Here is a 20,742-nt window from a genome sequence, read left to right as displayed (position 1 = left end):
TATATGTATATGTATGTGTATATGCACATTTCACTATTTTTTCTGTGAATGTATGCTTTGTGTCTTTGTATGTGCATGCATTTTTACTTTTATTTATTTACTTTTTAAGTAGGCTCCAAGCCCACTGTGGAGCCCAACACAGGGCTTGAACTCATGACCCTGAGATCAAGACCTGAGCTGAGGTCAAGAGTTGGATGCTCAACTGACTGAGCCACCCAGGCACCCCTGTGCATGCATTTATAAAAATAAAAGCATAGTGCTCAACTTAGTATAATAGTATAGTAATTTCATTCTTTTAAATGACTAATATTCATTATTATAGATGATCATAAATTTATTTAACTAGTCTTTTGTTGAGGGACATTCAGATTATATTCATTCTGGCACCAGTGTAGACAACTCTAGAATAAACATCCTGCTACATATGTGTGTGTGTGTGTGTGTGTGTGTGTGTATGTAACAGCTTTACTGAGATGTAAATCACGTTTGATTCAATTGACCTGTTTAAAGTATACGTTTCATTGGTTTTTAGTATACTCACAGAATTGTGCAACCATTACCACAATCAATCTTAGAATATTTTTATCACCCCCAAAAGAAATCCCATACATTTTAGCAGTCAGCCTTCCTATTTTCCCCATCCATTCTCCCCACCTCCCCAGCCTAGGCAACCACTAAACTATTTTCTGTCTCTATATACTTGCCTATTCTAGACTTCTTATATAAAGAATCATATAATATGTGGGCTTTTGTGACTAGCTTCTTTCATTTAGCATAATGTTTGCAAGGTTTATGCATGTTTATTTTTTTTTATTTTTATTTTTTTTTTAAAGATTTTATTTATTTATTTGAGAGAGAGAAAGCATGAGAGGGGGGAGGGTCAGAGGGAGAAGCAGACTCCCTGCCGAGCAGGGAGCCCGATACGGGACTCGATCCTGGGACTCCAGGATCATGACCTGAGCTGAAGGCAGTTGCTTAACCAACTGAGCCACCCGGGCGCCCGGTTTATGCATGTTTATATCAGTATTTCATTCCTTTTAAAAAAGCTTTATTGATATTTTATTGATATATTTCATATACCATACAATTTGCCCATTTTAAGTATGCAATTCAGTAGTGTTTAGTGTATTTACAGATATGTGCAACTATAGTCAATTTTAGAATATTTTCATCACCTCAGAAAGAAATTCTGTACCCTTTAGCTATTTCCCTGCATCCCCCATTCCCAGCCATGCACAATCTTCTTTGTATATCTATAGATTTGCCTATTCTGGACATTTCATATGAATGGAATTATGTAATATGTGATCTTTTGTGATGGGCTTCTTTCACTTAGCATATTTTCAACACTCATCCATGTTTTAGCATGTATCAGCACTTCATTCCTTTTTATGACCAAATAATTTTACATTGAGTGGATATATATCACATTTTGTTTATCCATTCCTTGATGGACATACTCTTTTTTTAAAGATTTTATTTATTTATTTGACAGAGAGACACAGTGAGAGAGGGAACACAAGCAGGGGGGAGTGGGAGAAGGAGAAGTAGACTCGCTGCTGAGCAGGGAGCCCGATGCAGGGCTTGATCCCAGGACCCTGGGATCATGACCTGAGCTGAAGGCAGATGCTTAACGACTGAGTCACCCAAGCGCCCCCTGATGGACATATTCTTTACTTGTAATCTGTGTCTTTATAGTTAGCATGGGTTTCTTGTAGACAGCGTATAGTTTGGTCTTTTTTTATCCTGTGTGACAGTTTCTAGTTTTTAATTGATGTGATCACTTCTTCATTTATGTTTAATGTAAGTATTGGTATGTTTGGGTTTAAGTCTACCATATTGCTACTTTTTTCCTATTTGTACCATTTGTTCTTTGTTCCTTTTTTTCTACTCTCCTTTCTTCATTTATATTATTTTAAAAATTCTAGCTCACCTTAGATTATTGGCTAAACATTCCTCTTTTTTTAAGTGGTTGCTTTAGGGTTTATACTATACATCTTTAACTGATCATGGTCTATATTCAACTAATATTATTCCACTCATGTGTATTATACATTTCCATTTGTTCTTTGTGCTGTTGTTGCCATGTATTATTTTACTGCTACATTGTTACAAACTGTTCAGTAATATTATTTTTGCTTTAAACAATCATTTTTCTGAAATATTCTTTAGTAAGATATTATTTACATACAGTGATAATCACACATTTTAAATATACGGTTTGAGTTATGATAATTTTATACCATTGCATAACTATCATGACAATTAAGATAGAACAGTTCATTCAGCCTAAAATGTTTCCTTGTGTCCTTTTGTAGACAGTCCCAGTCCCCATCTTCAGGCCCAAGCAGTCATTGATGTGTTTTCTGTCACTAGTTTTCTTTTTCTATAATTTCACATAAGTGGAATTATATATTATATAATCTTTTGTGTTTGACTTCTTTTACTTAATGTGTAATGTATTTGAGATTCGTCAATGTTTTATTAATATTTGCTCCTTTTTATTGCGGACTGAATATTCCACAGTATGAATGTACTACAACTTGTTTATTCACCAGTTGATGGATATTTGGATTGCTTCTAGATCTTGGCCACTATGAATAATGTTGCTGTGAACACTGGTTTGTACTTCTTTGTGTGAAATTTACATTTTCATTTCTCTTGGGTAAATACCTAGGAGTGGAATCACTGGACAGTTATACCTTAAAGAAATTATGAACCTCTCTCAGTGTATCTACTTCCATTTGCCACCACTCAAACAACAGAACACCAAAAGGAGAAAAAGTCCCTTCTTTCTCTTGCAGTCTTGTATTGTCCTTCCAGCACTTGCTAATAACAGAGACTAACATCATTGCTAGTCATAGAATAGCAGTCCATTGAGCCTAGTTTCAGTTTTACAATGTAGGGCAAAGAAGGTTGGGTTGGGAGTTGAGGAGCAATAAATTAATAACTAATACACCCTGTAGGCCAAGTATACAACCGTTACCCTGGGATACTCCTTTACTGTCATCTCATAATGCTCTTTTTATCCTTCCTAGTTTGATTTCCTGTTTCCTGGAGTCCATGTCATCCTCTTTTTTCTACATTTTAGGAAGTGTTCTCATATTTACTTTTTATTTTATTTTTTTTTTTAAAGATTTTATTTATTTATTTGACAGAGAGAGACACAGCGAGAGAGGGAACACAAGCAGGGGAGTGTGAGAGAGAGAAGCAGACTCCCCGCTAAGCAGGGAGCCCAATGGCGGGGCTTGATCCCAGGACCCTGGGATCATGACCTGAGCCAAAGGCAGACGCTTAACAACTGAGCCACCCAGGCACCTCATATTTACTTTTTAAACAAATATGTTTTTCACTTCTGCTTTCATATTTGTAGTTACCAAAGCCTCTTTTTTACTCCATTTAAATCTTACTCTTATTTCATGGACTTAAGACATCATTGGCATTCTTCTCTTAAATATATCAATGATAATTTTCTTTTTTTTTTAAATTTTTACCTATTTATTTGAAGGAGAGAGTATGAGCAGAGGGAGAGGGAAAGAGAGGCAGAGAAGCAGTCTCCCCACTGAGCCTAGAGCCCGATGACGCAGGGCTCGATCCCAAGATCCTGAGATCATGACCTGAATCAAAACCAAGAGAAGGCCACTTAACCAACTGAGCCACCCAGGTGCCCCTCAGTGATAATTTTCATTAAAATTTTTTTTTCTTCTGGGGCACCTGGGTGGCTCATTTGGTTGAGCATCCAACTCTTGATTTGGGCTAGGTCATGATCTTAGGGTCCTAGAATCAAGCCCCACATTAGGCTCCACGCTGAGCGGGGAGACTGCTTGTCTCCCTCTCCCTCTGCCCCTCCCCTTGCTTATGGGCACACTCTGTCTCTCACTCTCTCTCTCCCTTCCTCTCTCAAATAAATCTTTAAAAATTTTTTTTTTCTTCCTACTCCATCTTTTTCCTCTGAGTTTGCTTGCCTATTTGCTTGCTTGCTTTCTGTCTCTCTCCTTCCCTCCCTCCCTCCCTCCCTTCCTTCCTTGGTCTCTAGCTTTCTTCATATTTCTGGTGGTCTTTGGTTGCTACTCATATTTAAGAGTCAGATACTGAAAGTCTTTCTGAAAATTTGTTGATTATGGATTCTCATAGGATCAGTTAGATGAGTCATTTTTGGGGAGAACCTCCAATGTCTAATCTCCTGCCTAGAGATTGTCAACCAGTTTTCTGGAATCAAAATGGGAGAAGAAAGCTTGTGGGTCTTAGTATTCAGTATGTGAATATTTGCTTAGATTTGTTTCTTAAATAGTGTTCTGCCTTCAGCCTTGTTTGGTGTCCTCCAGTATAGAAACTGTTCTATCCCTTCCAGAGATTGAACTTTCAACCTTGGGGAAGGAGAGGACCTTCTGGTGTCAGTCAACTGCCTGTTAAGTGTGTATAAATAGGGGGGTCGAGATCTAATAATGCAACTACTTTTTTTTTTTTTTTTTTAAGTAGGCTCCATGCTCATCCTGGAGCCCAATGCTGGGTCTGAACTCACAACCCTGAGATCAAGACCTGAGCTGAGATCAAGAGTTGGATACTCAACTGACTGAGCCACCCAGGCACCCCTGTAATCCAACTATTTCTTAAACAGACTTTCATCCAGTTTTCCTATTTTTAAGCCCCATCTTCATCCCATCTTCTAGAGTTCCAGCACCTCCAATTCCTCAGTCTTTTGAGAGTTTGGCAGCCCATCCTAGGTAGTTTCTTAGCTTTTCCCATTGTCAGCTTTGGATTCAGCTTTATCAAGACTGCTAAGTAGGTTATCATTCACCTACCTGCTTTCCAATTTCCAAACTTGGGTTGCCTTTATTTCTTCTTTCATTTCTCCTTCTCCTTGTGGGTTTATGCCTTTTTGAAAACTGTTCTTCAGTTGGTTTACTCCACTGGGCTCAGGACCAAAAATTAATAGAGGTGTTAAATTCATCATCTTTACTGGAAGCCCTCATTATTTGTTTGTTTGCTTATTTACTTACATCTCTCTATTTAAAAAAAATTTTTAGTGGCGCCTGGGTGGCTCAGTCTGTTAAACATCTGCCTTTGACTCAAGTCATAATCCCAGGGTCCTGGAATCGAGCCCTGCATCGGGCTCCCTGCTCAGTGGAGAACCGGCTTCTCCCTCTCCTTCTGCCTCTCCACCCCCACTCTTGTGCGCCCCTGCCCCTCCACCCCCGCTTGTGTGCATACCTGTGCCCGCTCTCTCTTTCTCTCTCATTCTTGCTCTATCTCAAATAAAGAAAGAAAATCTTTAAAAATTTTTATTATTTTAGAGAAAGAGAAAGTGTTGGGGGGAGGGGCAGAAAGAGAGGGACAGAGAATCCCAAACAGATTCCCTGCTGAGTGGGGCCTACCTAGGGCTCAATCTCAGGACCCTGAGATAACCACCAGAGCTGAAATCAAGAGTCGGATGCCCAACCAACTGAGGCACCCAGGCGCCCCTAAAAAAAAAATTTTTTTTTTTAAATAGGCTCCATGCCCAATGTGGGGCTTAAATTCACGACGTGGGATCAAGAGTTGCATGTTCTACCAACTGAGCCTGCCAGGCACCTGCTTTATTCTTTATTTGCAGTTGCGGAATAGTCTATTGGTGGATGTGGTAGCTCTCTTTCTTATGAACATTTAGGTTATTTCCAACTTTTAGCTATTACAAACAGTGTTGCAGTTAATAACATTAACATTTTGCACTCACCTGAGTACTTGCACATAAAAGTAAGATATGCTTACCTTTACACAAGTATACCTATAGGATTTTTTTAAAAATATGCACAGGTTTTATTATGAAAGATACTGTCAAATTATTTCTCCACAGAGGTTGTACAATTTATACTCCCACCTGTAATGTATGAGAGTGTTTCCCTGTATCCTTTTGATCTTTGCCAGTGTCCTAGATGAATGCTGTCTCAGTGTGGTTTTACTGTGCATTTCTCTTATTGCAAATGAGATGGGGCATTTTTTCATATGTTTAAGAGCTATTTATATTTCCTTTCCTGTTAACTCTTCATCTCCTTTTCCTGTTTTTCTACACTATTGTTAATCTTGTTCATATTTCATTGTAGTAGCTTTTTATAAATGTTAATAGAAAAAAATCATACCTCAAGATACGACTTACACATATTCTTTCTATATGGGTTGATTATCATTTGACTTCTGACCTTTTTTTCTTCTGAGTTCCTCCCCCACCCACCCACATTGTTCTGGTATGTAGCAAAACTTTGAAAGAGTATTTTTGGTTTTTTTCTTTTATGATTTATTGATTCTTTGTGATATTTGGAAAGGTCGTCTTCCTCTTAACAGTGTTAAAATACTATGTTTTCTTTTAAAACATAACATTGCATTTTTTACATGACAATATTTAGCTCATTTTGACTTTATTTTTGTGTAAATTCTGAGATAGGGATCCAATTTATTTTTTCCCCAGGTGACTATCCAGTTGTCCCCAGATTATCTATTAAATATATTCCCTTTTCTTCTAATGTAAACTGTCCCTTTTATTATGTATATTCTTTGGCTAATCATGAACTTTTCCTACATTATTTAAAGGGAGTGTAAATTGGACTATAAAGCAAATGGATTATCTTGAGATTATTTACTTGTCATTTTTATATTATAGGAAAAAATACAAAGAGAAAAGGATAATGTTTCATCTATGAACATAAATATTCAAAATACATTGAAACACCTCCATTCAGATAGTATTGGCAGAGGTCCTACGGCAGAAGATAAAGATAAAAGGCAGTCGAGAAAACTTCAGAGTTATCAGTCCCATGGAGTTCTGTCTTCAGCATGTACAAATGATCACCAAATGAAAACCCTGTTAAAGAGTGCAAATCCAGTTAATGCTTGTTATAGGGAGAGTGGGCAAAGTAAGACTTTATGTGAAGCCAATTCAAGCTATAATCAAAACTTACATGAAGGAACAACTTTTGAAAAAAAGAATTCTGTTTCTCAATCAAGGTATAGTTTAATAATTGTTTCTAACTTTTATATATTTAGTCAAGTATTTTTTGTGCAGTACTATGTGCCACACTGTTAAGCCCTGGGATATAGATATGATAAAACATGGTCTTGGGGCGCCTGGGTGGCTCAGTTGGTTAAGCGACTGCCTTCGGCTCAGGTCATGATCTTGGGGTCCTGGGATCGAGCCCCGCATCAGGCTCCCTGCTCAGTTGGAAGCCTGCTTCTCCCTCTCCCACTCCCCCTACTTGTGTTCCCCCTCATGCTGTCTCTCTCTCTCTCTGTCAGTTAAATAAATAAATAAAATCTTTAAAAAACCAAAAACCAAAACAAAACAAAAAACATAGTCTTGGGAGGAGCCTAAATGGAAATGTTGAGAAGGGAGTTTGTATAGGCCAGTTCATCTAGGGCCTTGCATGTCATACTCAGGATTTTTGGTTTTCCCTCATAGGGCATGGGAGCCATTGAGGATTTTAAATTGAGTGACATCAGATTTGAATTTTAGAAAGGATACTCAGAAAAGTTAACCTGAAATCCTGTACCTGAAGTAACAATGTGTACATTGATAATCCATTAGCAATGTAGCAAAAACCAGTTTCTAAATTTAATTTGATAAAAGGGAATAGTGTGTGATGAAAATCTGGCTTAGGCTTGCCTTTTCACTTGTTCCTTGCACCTCACCTCCAGTTGATGTCCTTTCTCCCTCAGGTAGCTTGTGGGGCCAGACCTGGGATTGTAGTGTTTCTTAAACCCTTACTTGTGTTCTCTCCTCTGATGGTTACTGTGCCAGGAGGGAAACTGAAGAGTATGCTGCTATATTCTGGGAAGGTTGCAGGGTGAACAGGATATTAGGGAGATGGATTACATCATCATCACCCCTTTTTTCCTTTGCAAAACCATTCTTGATGTCAATTTAACTTCATTTCTCAGGGATATGGAATTGGAAAGCATTGAGATACGTTCTTGGGCCAGCCTTCTTGCTCTCTGATTCTGTTCTTTCCTTTTTTTTTTCCGCCTCATTCCTTCCTGTTTTCCTTTTTCTTTTTTTAAGTTTATTTATTTATTTCAGTAATCTCTATACCTAGTGTGGGGCTCGAACCCATGACCCTGAGATCAAGAGTCTCATGCTCTACCAACCGAGCCAGGTAGGTGTCCCATGTTTTCCTCTTTTATAACTTTTCCCCCATGTTTCTGCTGGCATCAGTATTATTGCCCTTTGGAGTCTTGTAGATTTTTTTTTTTTTTTAAAGATTTTATTTACTTATTTGAGAGAAAGAGAACGAGCATGATCAGGGTGAAGGGCAGAGGGAGAAGCAGACTCCCCCAAGCAGGGAGTTGGACGCGGAGTTCGATCCCTGGACTCTGGGATCATGATCTGAGCCCAAGGCAAACGCTCAACCGACTAAGCCACCCAGGCACCCCTGGAGTCTTATTTAACTCCATTTTTGGAAAGGAGGTTATAACCATTACAAACACTACTTGGGCAGAATTTGATAGACTTTGGTAGACCCTGGTTCCATCTCCTTCTGCCTGCCAAACACCCAGAATTGCACCACTGCCTACAGAAACATTTGTCCACACACCAAACACTATGTTTACTTTTAAATATCTGGTGTCTATTTTCTTTTAGTGACCATATTTTTAAACATCCAATTCCCGTTGTCAAAAATAGAAAGCAGCAGTTACCAGTAACAGGTATGATTAAAAATATTTCTTCTTTGATTTTTTAAGAAAACATATTTAGGTGGATAATATAGCTAAAAATGTACATTGGTATATTTGCTCTCTAACATATGAGCCACACCTTTGACTCTCTTTCTGGTGGTGTAAGTGCCTCAGTCACCTTTTACTGATAACCAGAACCTTTCTGTTTATCTACTAGGGTGACTGGATATGTTGTACTGTGCTAAAGTTTATGAAAATCTTGAGAATTAATATATCGTGTAAATGTCAGGTCATTTTCATCAATCAGAAGAATCTTACGTGTTGCAGTTTTTTTTTCCAGATCCATTTACATTATGTTCAGATATGATAAATAAAGAAGTCATCAGTTTTCTAGCAACTGACAATCATTCCAAAATGTTAAAGTATAGATGCTCAGGTAAATATTCTTTAATTACATTTGTTTTGCAATTAAAACTTTGTATGAAATTAGTTAACTAGGATTTGTAGTAGTTCTGCCTGTGTGACTTAAACTTCATTTCCTTTGGAAAAATAACAATCTGGAATATCATAAAACACTCAAATCAATACCTATCTGCATTAGCCTGTGCTTCCAATATTTATTTATATGAATCACCACATCTAATACTTTATTACTTTATTATTCTATTTTTGTCAACAATACCATCTACAAGTTTAACTTTTCTGAGTAAGGTAAACATTTTTTATATTTTCAGAGAGCCAATAGGTATGTATTCTGGATAATGCTCTAAACATAAGACATTAAGTATTAAACAGTATCTATTTTCATGTCTATATTTAATGTGTAAATGTTTCTAGTGTTCCACTCCCCATTATTTTATTTTTTCTGCAAGTCTCCTGTAAATGTGCCACAATGCTTAACCCACAATGCTTAACCCAGCCCCTTCTCCTCCATACCCTGATATTTCCTCTTTCAGTGTCACTCTCTGCTCTATGGACAAAATTGAGGCTATTCTATAGTAGGCTTGAAATAACACTATTCTTTAGTCTTGGATATAGAGTTTGTCTCTTACTCTAAAATTAGCTACATCATCTGAATCCCATCTCTTTTTTCCTCCCCACTTTAATACTTGTGAAATCTTTCTTTTCATTACCTTTCTATTCATTAACCCCTTTTGGCCCACCTTAAACTATGTTCATTTCTCTTCATCTAAAAAAGAAAAATCTAAGGGCTCCTGGCTGGCTCATTTGGAGGAGCATGCGGCTCTTGATCTCAGGGTTGTGTGTTTGAGCCCCACGTTGTGTTTAGAGATTACTTAAGTAAATAAAAATTTAAAAAGAGAGAGGGAAAAAGTATTAAATACTTGATGTGACTTGCTGTCTCTTCAAGTATTCATCCCCTCTTTCTTTCATCATTTATTACCAGACAGCCTGCTCTTTCTCCTTTCTCTTTCATGGTATGAATTCCCTTCTTAACTCCCTGCGCTCTGGCTTCTTTTATTGCCATTCTACTAAACCTAAATGTTAAAGATTTCCTGAAGTCTCTTTTTTTCCTGCCAAAACCGAAGACTTTTTAAAAAATTCTTATCCTCTCTAGTATCTCTGTGCTGTTGACTGCCATTCCTTGAAATCCTCTCCTCTCAGTAGTTTAAAGACAAACTTCCCAGATCGTCCACCCAGGCTCCCTGGAGGTGTGCAGTGAACTCACAAGGCACCACACAATACTTTAAATTTTAAGTGAAACACAAAATAGTCAACATCTTTTGGATACCACAGGCACTACTAGCTCAAAGTCATTTACAGTTTCAGTGTTAGATTGCACAACATTCCTTGTGATGATGTCATCTTTGTGGAGCTGGGCTTTCAGTGGTTGTGATAAAAAGCAAGCACCACATGAAAATAGTATGGAACAGGAAATGAGGGTGGCAATGTCAGATTCCAAGGTTTGAGAAGTTGTGCTGTACCTAGTAGGTGCACATATCCCATTAAGAATAATTGTGATTAATAAGAATGAAATCTAAATATTTTTTTTAAATTTTTTTTAAAAAGATTTTATTTATTTGAGAGAGAGCATGAGCAAGCATGAGTGGGGGGAGGGGCAAAGGAAGAGGGGCAAGCAGACTCCCTGCTGAGCAGGGAGCCTGACATGGGGCTGGATCCCAGGACCCTGGGATCATGACCTGAGCTGAAGGCAGACGCTTAACCGATTGAGCTACCCAGGCGCCCCTAATTTTATTTACTTATTTATTTGAGAGAGGGAGAGAGAGTGCACGCACGAGAGGGGGAGGAGCAGAGGGAGAGGGACATGCACACTCTGTGCTACGTGTGGAGCCCAACGCGGGGCTCGATCCCACGACCCTAAGATCCTGACCTGAGCCGAAATCAAGAGTCAGAGGCCCAATCAACTCGGCCGCCCAGGTGCCCGTATTATTTCAATTTAGGTGTATTATTTTTTCAAATGGCTACTAAGTTATTAGAACATAAATATTTATTAAGTTGTTTTGGACTTAAGAGGCAAATCAGTATTTCTTTTGGCCCAGGGGTGCCATAAAAAATCACCAAGAACTTAAGGATGCCACGAAGTGGGAAAGTTTGGGAACCTCTGGTCTGACGCATTTCAGAGGGCAGAGTGGATGCTCTATAACTGTTCACTTTCTTTCATCCCTTACTTTGTTTGAGATGGTTCTCTCCTAGTTCCTTTCTTCAGTGATGATTCATTCATTTCACAGATACTTAGGGAGTGTTTCTTCTATGGCAGGCATGGGTATCAAAGATGAATCGATCTCAGTCCTTACTTCAAGAAGTCTAAAAACCACTCCATTTTATCACCTTTATTACTTTATCTTTCTCTTCTTGCCAAATTTCTACAGATATTTCCCCCAGACATAATCTGTAGCACTTTCTCAACACTGTGGCAACATTTACTTCTGTGGCATCAGCTGTCATTTTACTGATGATTTCAAATTTGTTATCTCTATACTTAGCTTCTACTTTGAACTGGTTATAGCCTCATTCCTCCATTTCCAGCTGTATCCAGGACATACTCACTTCAGTATCGTGTTTTTACTTGAAGCTTGATGTATTTAAAACAGCATCTTCCTCCCTGTTAAATTGCCTTCCCTCCAGCCACTCCATCCAACTCCATGTTACTATTCTTCTGGCCTTCCAGATTTCAATTATCTATAACCATTTTTTCTCTTTACATCTCCTATTTCTAGTCTGTCAAATTTGGTTCTTTCATTCCCACAGAGGTGCTTTTTGCTTCATGCTCAGTTAAACCAACTTTCTAGCAGTCTTGCAGTTTGAAGTCTCACCAACCCCCAACTATAATGTTCATGTTGCTGTTAACTTCTCTAACATGTGCTTTTTATCATGTCATCAAGCTAAAAGAACCCTCAGTGCTTCTCTGTAACTCAGTGACTCAAACTCTCTGCCTGGCTTTTTGTGAAATTTTGTTCTGCTTCCACTTGTTAAATTTTATTGCATATTTGTTCTCTTTAAGTCTTCCAGAAAGTTGCCATGCTTATTCCAAACTTTGTCATTCAATCAACTATCAGATTACTTAAGAATTATCCTAAGCTTTTCCCTTACCCCAGCAGCTCATCATTCACCAGTTTTTACCTCAGAAATCTCTACATTCTCCCTATAAATGTCCTGTTTCAGAATTCCCTCATTTATATTCTGGACTATTGAAGTAACCCCTCAACTGATCCTCTTACCTTCGCCTAAGCTTTCTATGAGACAAATGAAAATCATTTCCTTGCTTAATAAATATCCTTTAGTTCCTCCCCACTGACTTGAAGATAATTAATACTTAGTATGGCTTTCAAGACATTCTTATCTTGGGGCGCCTGGGTGGCTCAGTCCGTTGGGCGGCTGCTTTCGGCTCGGGTCATGGTCCTGGGGTCTTGGGATCGAGCCCCGCATCCGGCTCCCTGCTCGGCGGGGAGCCTGTTTCTTCCTCTCCATCTGCCTGTCACTCTGCCTACTTGTGCTCTCTCTCTGTCAAATAAATAAATAAAATCTTTAAAAAAAAAAAAAAAAGACATTCTTATCTGGCCCCCTGCAACCTTCACTAGCTTCAACTTTCCTCCCACATTTCTCTCTAGCCACACCAAACAAAGTACCTATAATTCTCTGACCATGCTGTGCTTTTTCACTTTTTTAGGCTTTTGCACATGTTCATTGTACTTGAAATGTCCTTATCTCAGCCAGCTTTCTTCCTGGCTAACTTCTAGTCCTTTAGGAGTGGGCCGCTAATAACATTAGGTGACTGGCAGATGGGGAACTTTATAATGGATGGAAGTGGCTAACGTCATCTGAACCTACTGATCAATCTTAACATTAAAAAAAGACTTTCTGTACCTCTTAATATGATGCAGAAAGAAGTTCTCAATCCTGCCTGTGAGGAATTCTACTAAAAACAATTGAATCTGAGCGCTGGGTGGCTCAGTTGGTTGAGCATCCAACTCTTGGTTTCTGCTTGGGTCATGATTTCAGGGTCATGGGATCAAGCCCCATGTCAGGCTCCGTGCTTGGCAGGGAGTCTGCTTGGAGATTCTCCCCTGGCCCCGCCCCCTGCTCCCTCTCTTTCTTTCTCTCTCTCTCTAAAATAAAATAAAATAAGGGTGCCTGAGTGGTTCAGTCGGTTAAGGGTCTGCCTTCGGTTAAGTGTCTGCCTTTGGTTCAGGTCATGATCTCAGGGTCTTGGGATCGAGCCCCGCATCTGGCTCCCTGCTCAGCAGGGAGTCTGCTTGTCCCTCTCCCTCTGCCCCTCCCCCCACTTGTATTCCTTCACTCACTTGCTCTCTCTCAAATAAAATCTTTAAAAATAAGATAAATCTTAAAAAAAAAAGAATCTGAATCTTATCAGTCATCCAGATCTAATTACTAGTTTATTGGACACACAGGAACATTTTAAAGCATCTAACTAGGATAAAATCAACAAAACCTAGCCTTTGAGTAGCTCCATAGTACAAATGACCCAGTGTTTACATCAAGTAAATGACAAGGAGGAAGAGAGGAGAATTGATAGATTAAAAGAAACTCAAGAGACATTTCAACTGAATGTAATGATGGAACTTCTTTGGATCATGGTTTAAACAAACTAACTGTAAAAAGAAAGTTTTGAAATGATGGGGAAATTTGAACACTGACTGGATATTAGATTATATTAGGCATAATTTTTTTAGGCTTGATAATGGTTTTGTGTGTTTGAAAAAGAAGCCCTTTTCTGTTAGGGTTGCATATGAAGTATTTACAGATGAAATGATACTTTAATGCCAATTCCAGCCTCCATAATCCAGTGTATACATGAGGGGCTGAGTAGAGTAAGTGGGTTGTAGGCAAAATATGACTGAGCATGACTTAATAATTATTGAAAGTGAATGATGGATATGTGGAAGTTCTTTTCCCCTTACTCTTGTGTGTTTAAAATTTTCCATAATAAAACATTGGGGGGAAAAAGACAACCAGGCATAAGGGTCACTTGTTTTGGATAGCTTTCCAAATAGTGACTCCTGCTCAGAACCAAGCTAGGTGGTCCGTTTATATATCAACCTAACTGTTCACACCTCTATTGTAACACTTATTTCACTGTATTGTATCTGTTGTCTTTAATCTCTCCTATGACTGAGCTTCTTGACATATTTATAATTAAGTTCCTGATTTCAGTTACCATCATAAAGATATTTGCTTTCATAGATTTTTGTTATTAGATATTTTGTAACATCTATATATCACTTTAATTTGTTTTCTTTTAGGTTGCATAGCAGTAGGAAAATCTCTGAATAGCCGAAATTTTAGCAAGCTCTTGCACTCTTGCCCATACCAATGTGATCGTCATAAAGTCATTGTGGAAGCTGAAGACAGATATAAAAGTGAACTAAGGAAATCACTTATCTGTAACAAAAGTAATTAATTCCGCAGCTTTGAAACTGTAATTATGACTATGCCTTCTGAACTGTGATCTAGAACATTAAATATATTAAAAAGCTAGAGGGCAAAATGTTGAAAAGAAAATGTCTCTGAGCAACCAGTGTTTTAAGATGTACCCAGGGAACAGATTTAGTCTCTGGTAGTTTAAAAATTCTTCCTAATCCATCTAAGAATTCCCATTAGAAGGGGGAGGGGGGAAGGAAATACCATATTAATGGAATTGATGTGCTGTTACTCAGATTGATACTCTATCCTAAATGTTTTCTGTATTTTTCAGAAATTCTGCTGACCCCACGTAGAAGGCGACAACTCAGTGGTGGATCTTCTACCTCTGGAGAAATAAGTGAATATATTTAATTTTTAAATAAACCTAAATTGCATATAGTTCTGAGAAAAAAGAGGACAACTAAAGGATTGTTCTCAGTCTCGTCATTAATGGTTCTTAAATGATAATCCTTGGCTTTGATGAAGGCCATAGGTCCTAAGAAAAGAGGCTTCTCACTTTCCGTCCTCATGTTGCTTTCTCACCCATTGCTTGCCAGCTGGGGAAGAAGCAGGAGGAAACTAACATTTATTAAGCACTTCCTGTATGTTAGGTGTTCTACAGACATTTCCTTTAATTCTTATAATAATATTATTATAAGGTAGGTTTTATTTTATTCCCACTTTAAGGTACAATGAGTTGGCAAATGGCAGAGCTTACATTCAAATGCAAGCCTGTCTTTCTTCAGAAGCCCCTGTTCTATCCTCTCGATCACATTTCTATTTTAAGAACAAAATTATTCTCCTATGTATAAGTGCCTCAGAGAGATTTTGCAGAAGGTTTAGGTTCATAACTACAGCACTTCAACACCATCAGAATTGAAGAGACACATAGAACCCTGCTTAAAAATCAAAATACTTCTTAAGTGATGAGTTAATTTATGAGAATTTTTATTTAACTATGGGTTAACATTTCAGGTTTATAACCATTCCAAATTTATTACAGAGACTTAAAGAACGTTATCACTGTATTCTCTTCATATGGAATTAATGCCTGAAGAGTAAGAATAAGCAGTTGAATAACCTTACTTGTCAAAATAACCTGGAATTTAGTAGTATCTATAGAGTTACTCTGTTACTTATTGCAAAGATATTTAGACTTGATACATATGGAAACATTTTGCCATATACTTTTAATTGGCCATTTTCACTTCCAAAGCCTTAAAAGAAGTTTCAAATTTACTTTTTTAAGATTTTGGGGAGGAGGTCACCTGGGTGGCTCAGTTGGTTGACCGTCTGCCTTCAGCTTGGGTCATGATCTCAGGTCTGGGATCAAGCCCCACATCAGGCTCCCTGCTCAGCGGGGAGCCTGCTTCTCCCTCTCCCTACTTCTCCCCCTGCTTGTGCACTCTCTCTCTCTCTGACAAATAAAATCTTAAAAAAAAAAAAAGATTTTTTTTTTTTTTTAAGTAGTCTCTACATCCAACGTGGGGCTTGAACTCAAAACCCCGAGATCAAGAGTCACATGCTCTACTGACTGAGCCAGCCAGGTGCCCCTTGAATTTACTTTTTATATCTGGGTCTTTTTCTAAGTTAAAAGTTCTGCATGCAAAATAAAATTATGTACAGTACTCCTATAGGGCAGTCCACTTTTTTGAAATATTTCCTGTAGAAACTGTTAGAGAATGGTAACTTTTCCATAGAAACATGTTGCACTTGGAAAACTTGCTTTTGACAAGGAGTTGGCATCAAGTTAATAACGGATATTTTTCAACAACATGACTTAAAAGCAAATATATAACAACTAAAAATATCCTATAATCATTTTACATAGTAAACTCATTTGCACAGCCTCATGAAATGTACATAATTATGGTTATACATTGATTACACAGAGGGATCCTAAATACTATTAAGTGATGTCCAGCTCATAAATACATACATCTTTTTTGTAGGATTAGAATTCCTTTAGCTAAAAGCAAATAGTTAATAATTTGGCCTGCTTTTTTTTAGAATTTATAAAGACATCTTGAGGAGGTATGAAGTAGATTGGTCTTACAAACCTCTTTCGCAAGCAGGCTAGGAATTTTGGATATGTTGCCATTTTCCCACCTTGATTTCCCTTTCTTTTTGAGAGACATTTATGACCATTTGTTTGGCTGTAGGTTACATTCAAATTTGAAACCATTCTTTTGAGAAGAGACCATTGCAGCATCTCAGCATTTAAAGAGCCTTGGCTCTCGTTCAGAATGGACTGGTATCTTGAGAGGGTTTGAAAAATAAGGGTCTCTAGAATTGAGCCTTCTTGCCTCGTTTCCCCTACTCTTTCCTAATACCCGATCAATATTAAGAAGAGCACTAAAGAAGTCACAGAAGGGAGCCCTGTGGGGTAGAGCTGCTTCCTCCTAGGCTGCCCCGTATTCAGCTGCAGTAAACTTTGAGGAATTGGGCACAGATGTAGGAGTCAGTGAGATGGCAGCTTCATTAGAGAAGTGGGAATTGGCTGTGAACAACTTCCAGATGCCTGTATCCTGAACGTTATAATAACCTGTCCTGTCCTGATTATGAGTTCAAATCATTTAGCAAGTGAAGTTGAAATCATGTATTTCTTGGATAACAATAGTTTTCCAGGAGACCCAAAAGTAAAGAGTAACGTCATTGGTAAGTTTTTTTTGTTTTTTGTTTTTAAAGATTTTATTTATTTATTTGAGAGAAAGAGAAAGCACAAGCAGGGGGAGCGGCAGAGGGAGCGGGAGATGTGGGGCTCTATCCCAGGACCCTGGGATCATGCTGAGCCAAAGGCAGACGCTTAACTGGCTGAGCCACCCAGGCGCCCCCATTGATAAGTTTTGAAACACTTTTTACCAATAAGTTTTTTCTTCCAACAAGTATTTATTGATCCTCTCCTATGTGTCAGGTACTGTTTTAGGCATTGGGATATGATAGTGACCAAAACAGACAAAAATTCTTATCTTCATGGATCTTGCATTCTAAGTAATACCATTAAGTAATAATCAGACATTATTTTTATTGATTTCTCAGCCTTCTGATAGGATTTTTATTTCTGTTTTAAAAGATCTGAGCTATGGCTCCTGTCCTAGGAGAGGTAGACAAATGGCTAACAGTCTTGACTTGCAAGGGCAAGATTTTCTAAGGTTTTCCCAGCACAACTATTTCAAGTCCTCCTAAAGTAAATAGTAGCCTTAAGTGTGAATACAAAAAAAAGCCCTCCATATCAGCATCTATCTACAATGATAACATGAATTAGCAATGAATGAAAAAGCTTAAAAGAAAACTATTTCCTAGTAATCATCACCAGAAGATATTTATGTTATTAACACCAACTGTTTATTTTTTCTGTTGTAGAAAGTATCCCTAAAAGCCAGATAGTTAAAAACTTCCTTCCCCCCTTGTGCAGCCTATTTTTTGAGTTTTAATCAAGCTGAACACCCATATAGGTAGTGAATGTGTTTTTTTAAAAATGAATTTCAAAAGACCCTTATTCTTTAAAAATATTTATCAAGCCTATTAATTAAAGTAACAAGTGTTGATATTCTTTTTTATTCTATGAAGTAATGGAGCCCTTTGGGAAGACTGTATCTGTAAGATAGGTAAGCTGTTTGTTAATTGTCCTCACAGGAATGTTGAGAGAATTAACAGTCAAATGTTTATAAATTCTTGTGTTTCTTGATTGAAAAGTGTTGCAAGTATTATTACAATAGGATTAAGTTACAGTTATTGAAGAATTCAGAGTGATAAGGCCTAGCTTCATAGTAGGCACTGAGTTTTTTAAAATTGACATGGATTTCTCTATGATGAGTAGTGCAGGCATGAAGCTTTCTCACTATATAGTTCATATCCTTAGAATAAGTTAAGCACTTATTTGGGTCTCAAGAAGATCCCTTTTTTCAGCAAGTACTAATATATTCTACAATTATTCTTAATTACAGAAAAAAGAAGAATTCGTAAAAACTTTACCGAAGAAGAAGTAAATTACCTTTTCAATGGAGTTAAGAAAATGGGAAATCATTGGAATTTAATTTTGTGGTCTTTCCCCTTTCAGCAAGGACGGAAGGCTGTGGACCTTGCTCACAAATACCACAAGCTGACCAAACGTCCCAAGTGTGCAGCTCCTTGATCGGAATACCTGTCAGTTTTTAGTTTGAACTCTTAAAATACAATGCCTTGAGAAAACACAATTTAAAATACTCTTCTAAACGCTCATGAAGAGGGAATCTAAAAACAGGAATACTGTTCTAATTACATACTTTTTGTGACGCTTTGTCTCATCGAATTATTAAAGTAATTTATAAAACAATACATTTTTAATGTGTAGATTAGTAAGACAAAATTCCTTTATAAAGTCAAACATTCATTTAGGAATATGCTTTTGTTTTTCCTTAAGCTCGAGGAACACAGGTCAGAGAAAAAAATGATCAGCCTTTAAACATTATTTGACATTATATTGTAATGGATACCATGTGAGACATTTGGATTTTAGTATATTCTTACCCAGTGAAAGTTCTTCCCCAGAACTTAGAATAGTTTCCCAAGCTGTTCAAGTGAAGTTCCCACACATTAAATCAATGTTTGACATTTTGTTAACGAAAATGTTCCTCTTCTAAAGGCTGATTATGTAGTTCCTTTGAATACTCCCAAATTCTATGGTCAGGTTCACTTCTTTTTGGTGTATGTTTATTTGTTTTGCTTTTTAAAAACTGAGAACATTTTTTTCTTTTTCTTTTTAATTTTTTTATTGTTATGTTAATCCCCATACATTACATCATTAGTTTTAGATATAGTGTTCCATGATTCATTGTTTGTGCATAACACCCAGTGCTCCATGCAGAACGTGCCCTCCTCAATACCCATCACCAGGCTAACCCATCCTCCCACCCCCCTCCCCTCTAGAACCCTCAGTTTGTTTTTCAGAGTCCATCGTCTCTCATGGTTCTTCTCCCCCTCCGATTTCCCCCCCTTCATTCTTCCCCTCCTGCTACATTCTTCTTCTTCTTCTTTTCTTTCTTAACATACATTGCATTATTTGTTTCAGAGGTACAGATCTGAGATTCAACAGTTTTGCACAATTTACAGCGCTTACCAGAGCACATACCCTCCCCAGTGTCCCATCTCCCAGCCACCCCTTTTTGTTCATTTTTAAGTTAGTTTTCTTCTAGTGGAAAACCAAACTATTTGATCTCAATTTTCTATTTTTCTTATTCTTTTTATATTTCTATCATGATCCCCAAAGGATGCTGTCTCAGCCTTTATTATACTTAAAATGCTATTGCTGTGGCAAGGTGATTAAGTATCAGGGCCTGAAACCTCACCTGTATACTTATGTAGCCGTTGGCTCACTGCCTCATGTCATTGTAGATTTCTTCAGTCCCAGAAGTTATTTCCCTGTAAGTTTGTATTCTTTGACCTTTTCACATCATGACTATTTCTACTTTGATAAACTCAGAGTTTTTATTAAATTTTTAATTTTCTGATCCATAGTGAAAATTCCAGAGAGCCAATATGCAGAAAATTTTCTATTTAAATCCAAAATTTCCTTTAAAGGAAAGAATAATTTACAATTAGGAAAATTCCTTAAAGCATTTGAAGTGTGAATGAATCTAGTCCATTATCTGTCAGTATTTCCTAAGCACTATGGAGATTAAATAGTCTGTTCGGTTATTTCAATTTGTACTTCTCAAGATTTATGCAAGTTATTTTAGGTCAAAAGGGAAAACATTTTGTCTGTTGTTTCAGCCTTACCGGTTTAGATAATCGAAGTTGTTTCTTAATATTGTTCAAATATGACTTAAGCATATTTTCCACTTCAAGTGGGTCTCAGGTAATAGTTCTTTATTTTTTTTAATTTTTAAAAAGATTTTATTTATTTGACAGAGAGAGAGACAGTGAGAGGGGGAATACAAACAGGGGGAGTGGGAGAGGGAGAAGCAGACTCTCCACTGAGCAGGGAGCCCGACGCAGGGCTCGATCCCAGGACCCTGGGATCATGACCTGAGCCGAAGGCAGACGCTTAACAACTGAGCCACCCGGGCACCCCAATAGTTCTTTTCTTTTCTTTTCTTTTTTTTTTAAAGATTTTATTTATTTTATTGAGAGAGAGAGAGCACAAGAGGGGGGAAGCGGGAGAGGGAGAAGCAGACTCCCTGCCAAGCAGGGAGCCCGATGCGGGACTCGATCCCGGGA

At 37.7% G+C, this 20,742-nt stretch overlaps 1 protein-coding gene across 1 annotated transcript in view; it reads left to right on the top strand.

Annotated features, from left to right (window-relative positions):
• TERB1 (telomere repeat binding bouquet formation protein 1) overlaps positions 1 to 18,679 on the top strand; it is a 43,114-nt gene extending 24,435 nt beyond the window's left edge. The window contains exons 12-17 of the mRNA XM_032424036.1: positions 6,635 to 6,978; positions 8,609 to 8,673; positions 8,984 to 9,079; positions 14,385 to 14,534; positions 14,837 to 14,902; positions 18,492 to 18,679. Coding sequence (XP_032279927.1) covers positions 6,635 to 6,978; positions 8,609 to 8,673; positions 8,984 to 9,079; positions 14,385 to 14,534; positions 14,837 to 14,902; positions 18,492 to 18,679 — 909 coding nt within the window. The remainder of the gene's footprint in view (positions 1 to 6,634; positions 6,979 to 8,608; positions 8,674 to 8,983; positions 9,080 to 14,384; positions 14,535 to 14,836; positions 14,903 to 18,491) is intronic.
• Positions 18,680 to 20,742: the final 2,063 nt, after the last annotated feature.

This window comes from Phoca vitulina, unplaced genomic scaffold, assembly GCF_004348235.1.
Source record: "Phoca vitulina isolate PV1807 unplaced genomic scaffold, GSC_HSeal_1.0 scaffold30, whole genome shotgun sequence".
Classification (NCBI taxonomy): domain Eukaryota; kingdom Metazoa; phylum Chordata; class Mammalia; order Carnivora; family Phocidae; genus Phoca; species Phoca vitulina.
Note: the sequence above shows the minus strand (reverse complement) of the source record. Positions and strands in the feature narration are given on the sequence as shown.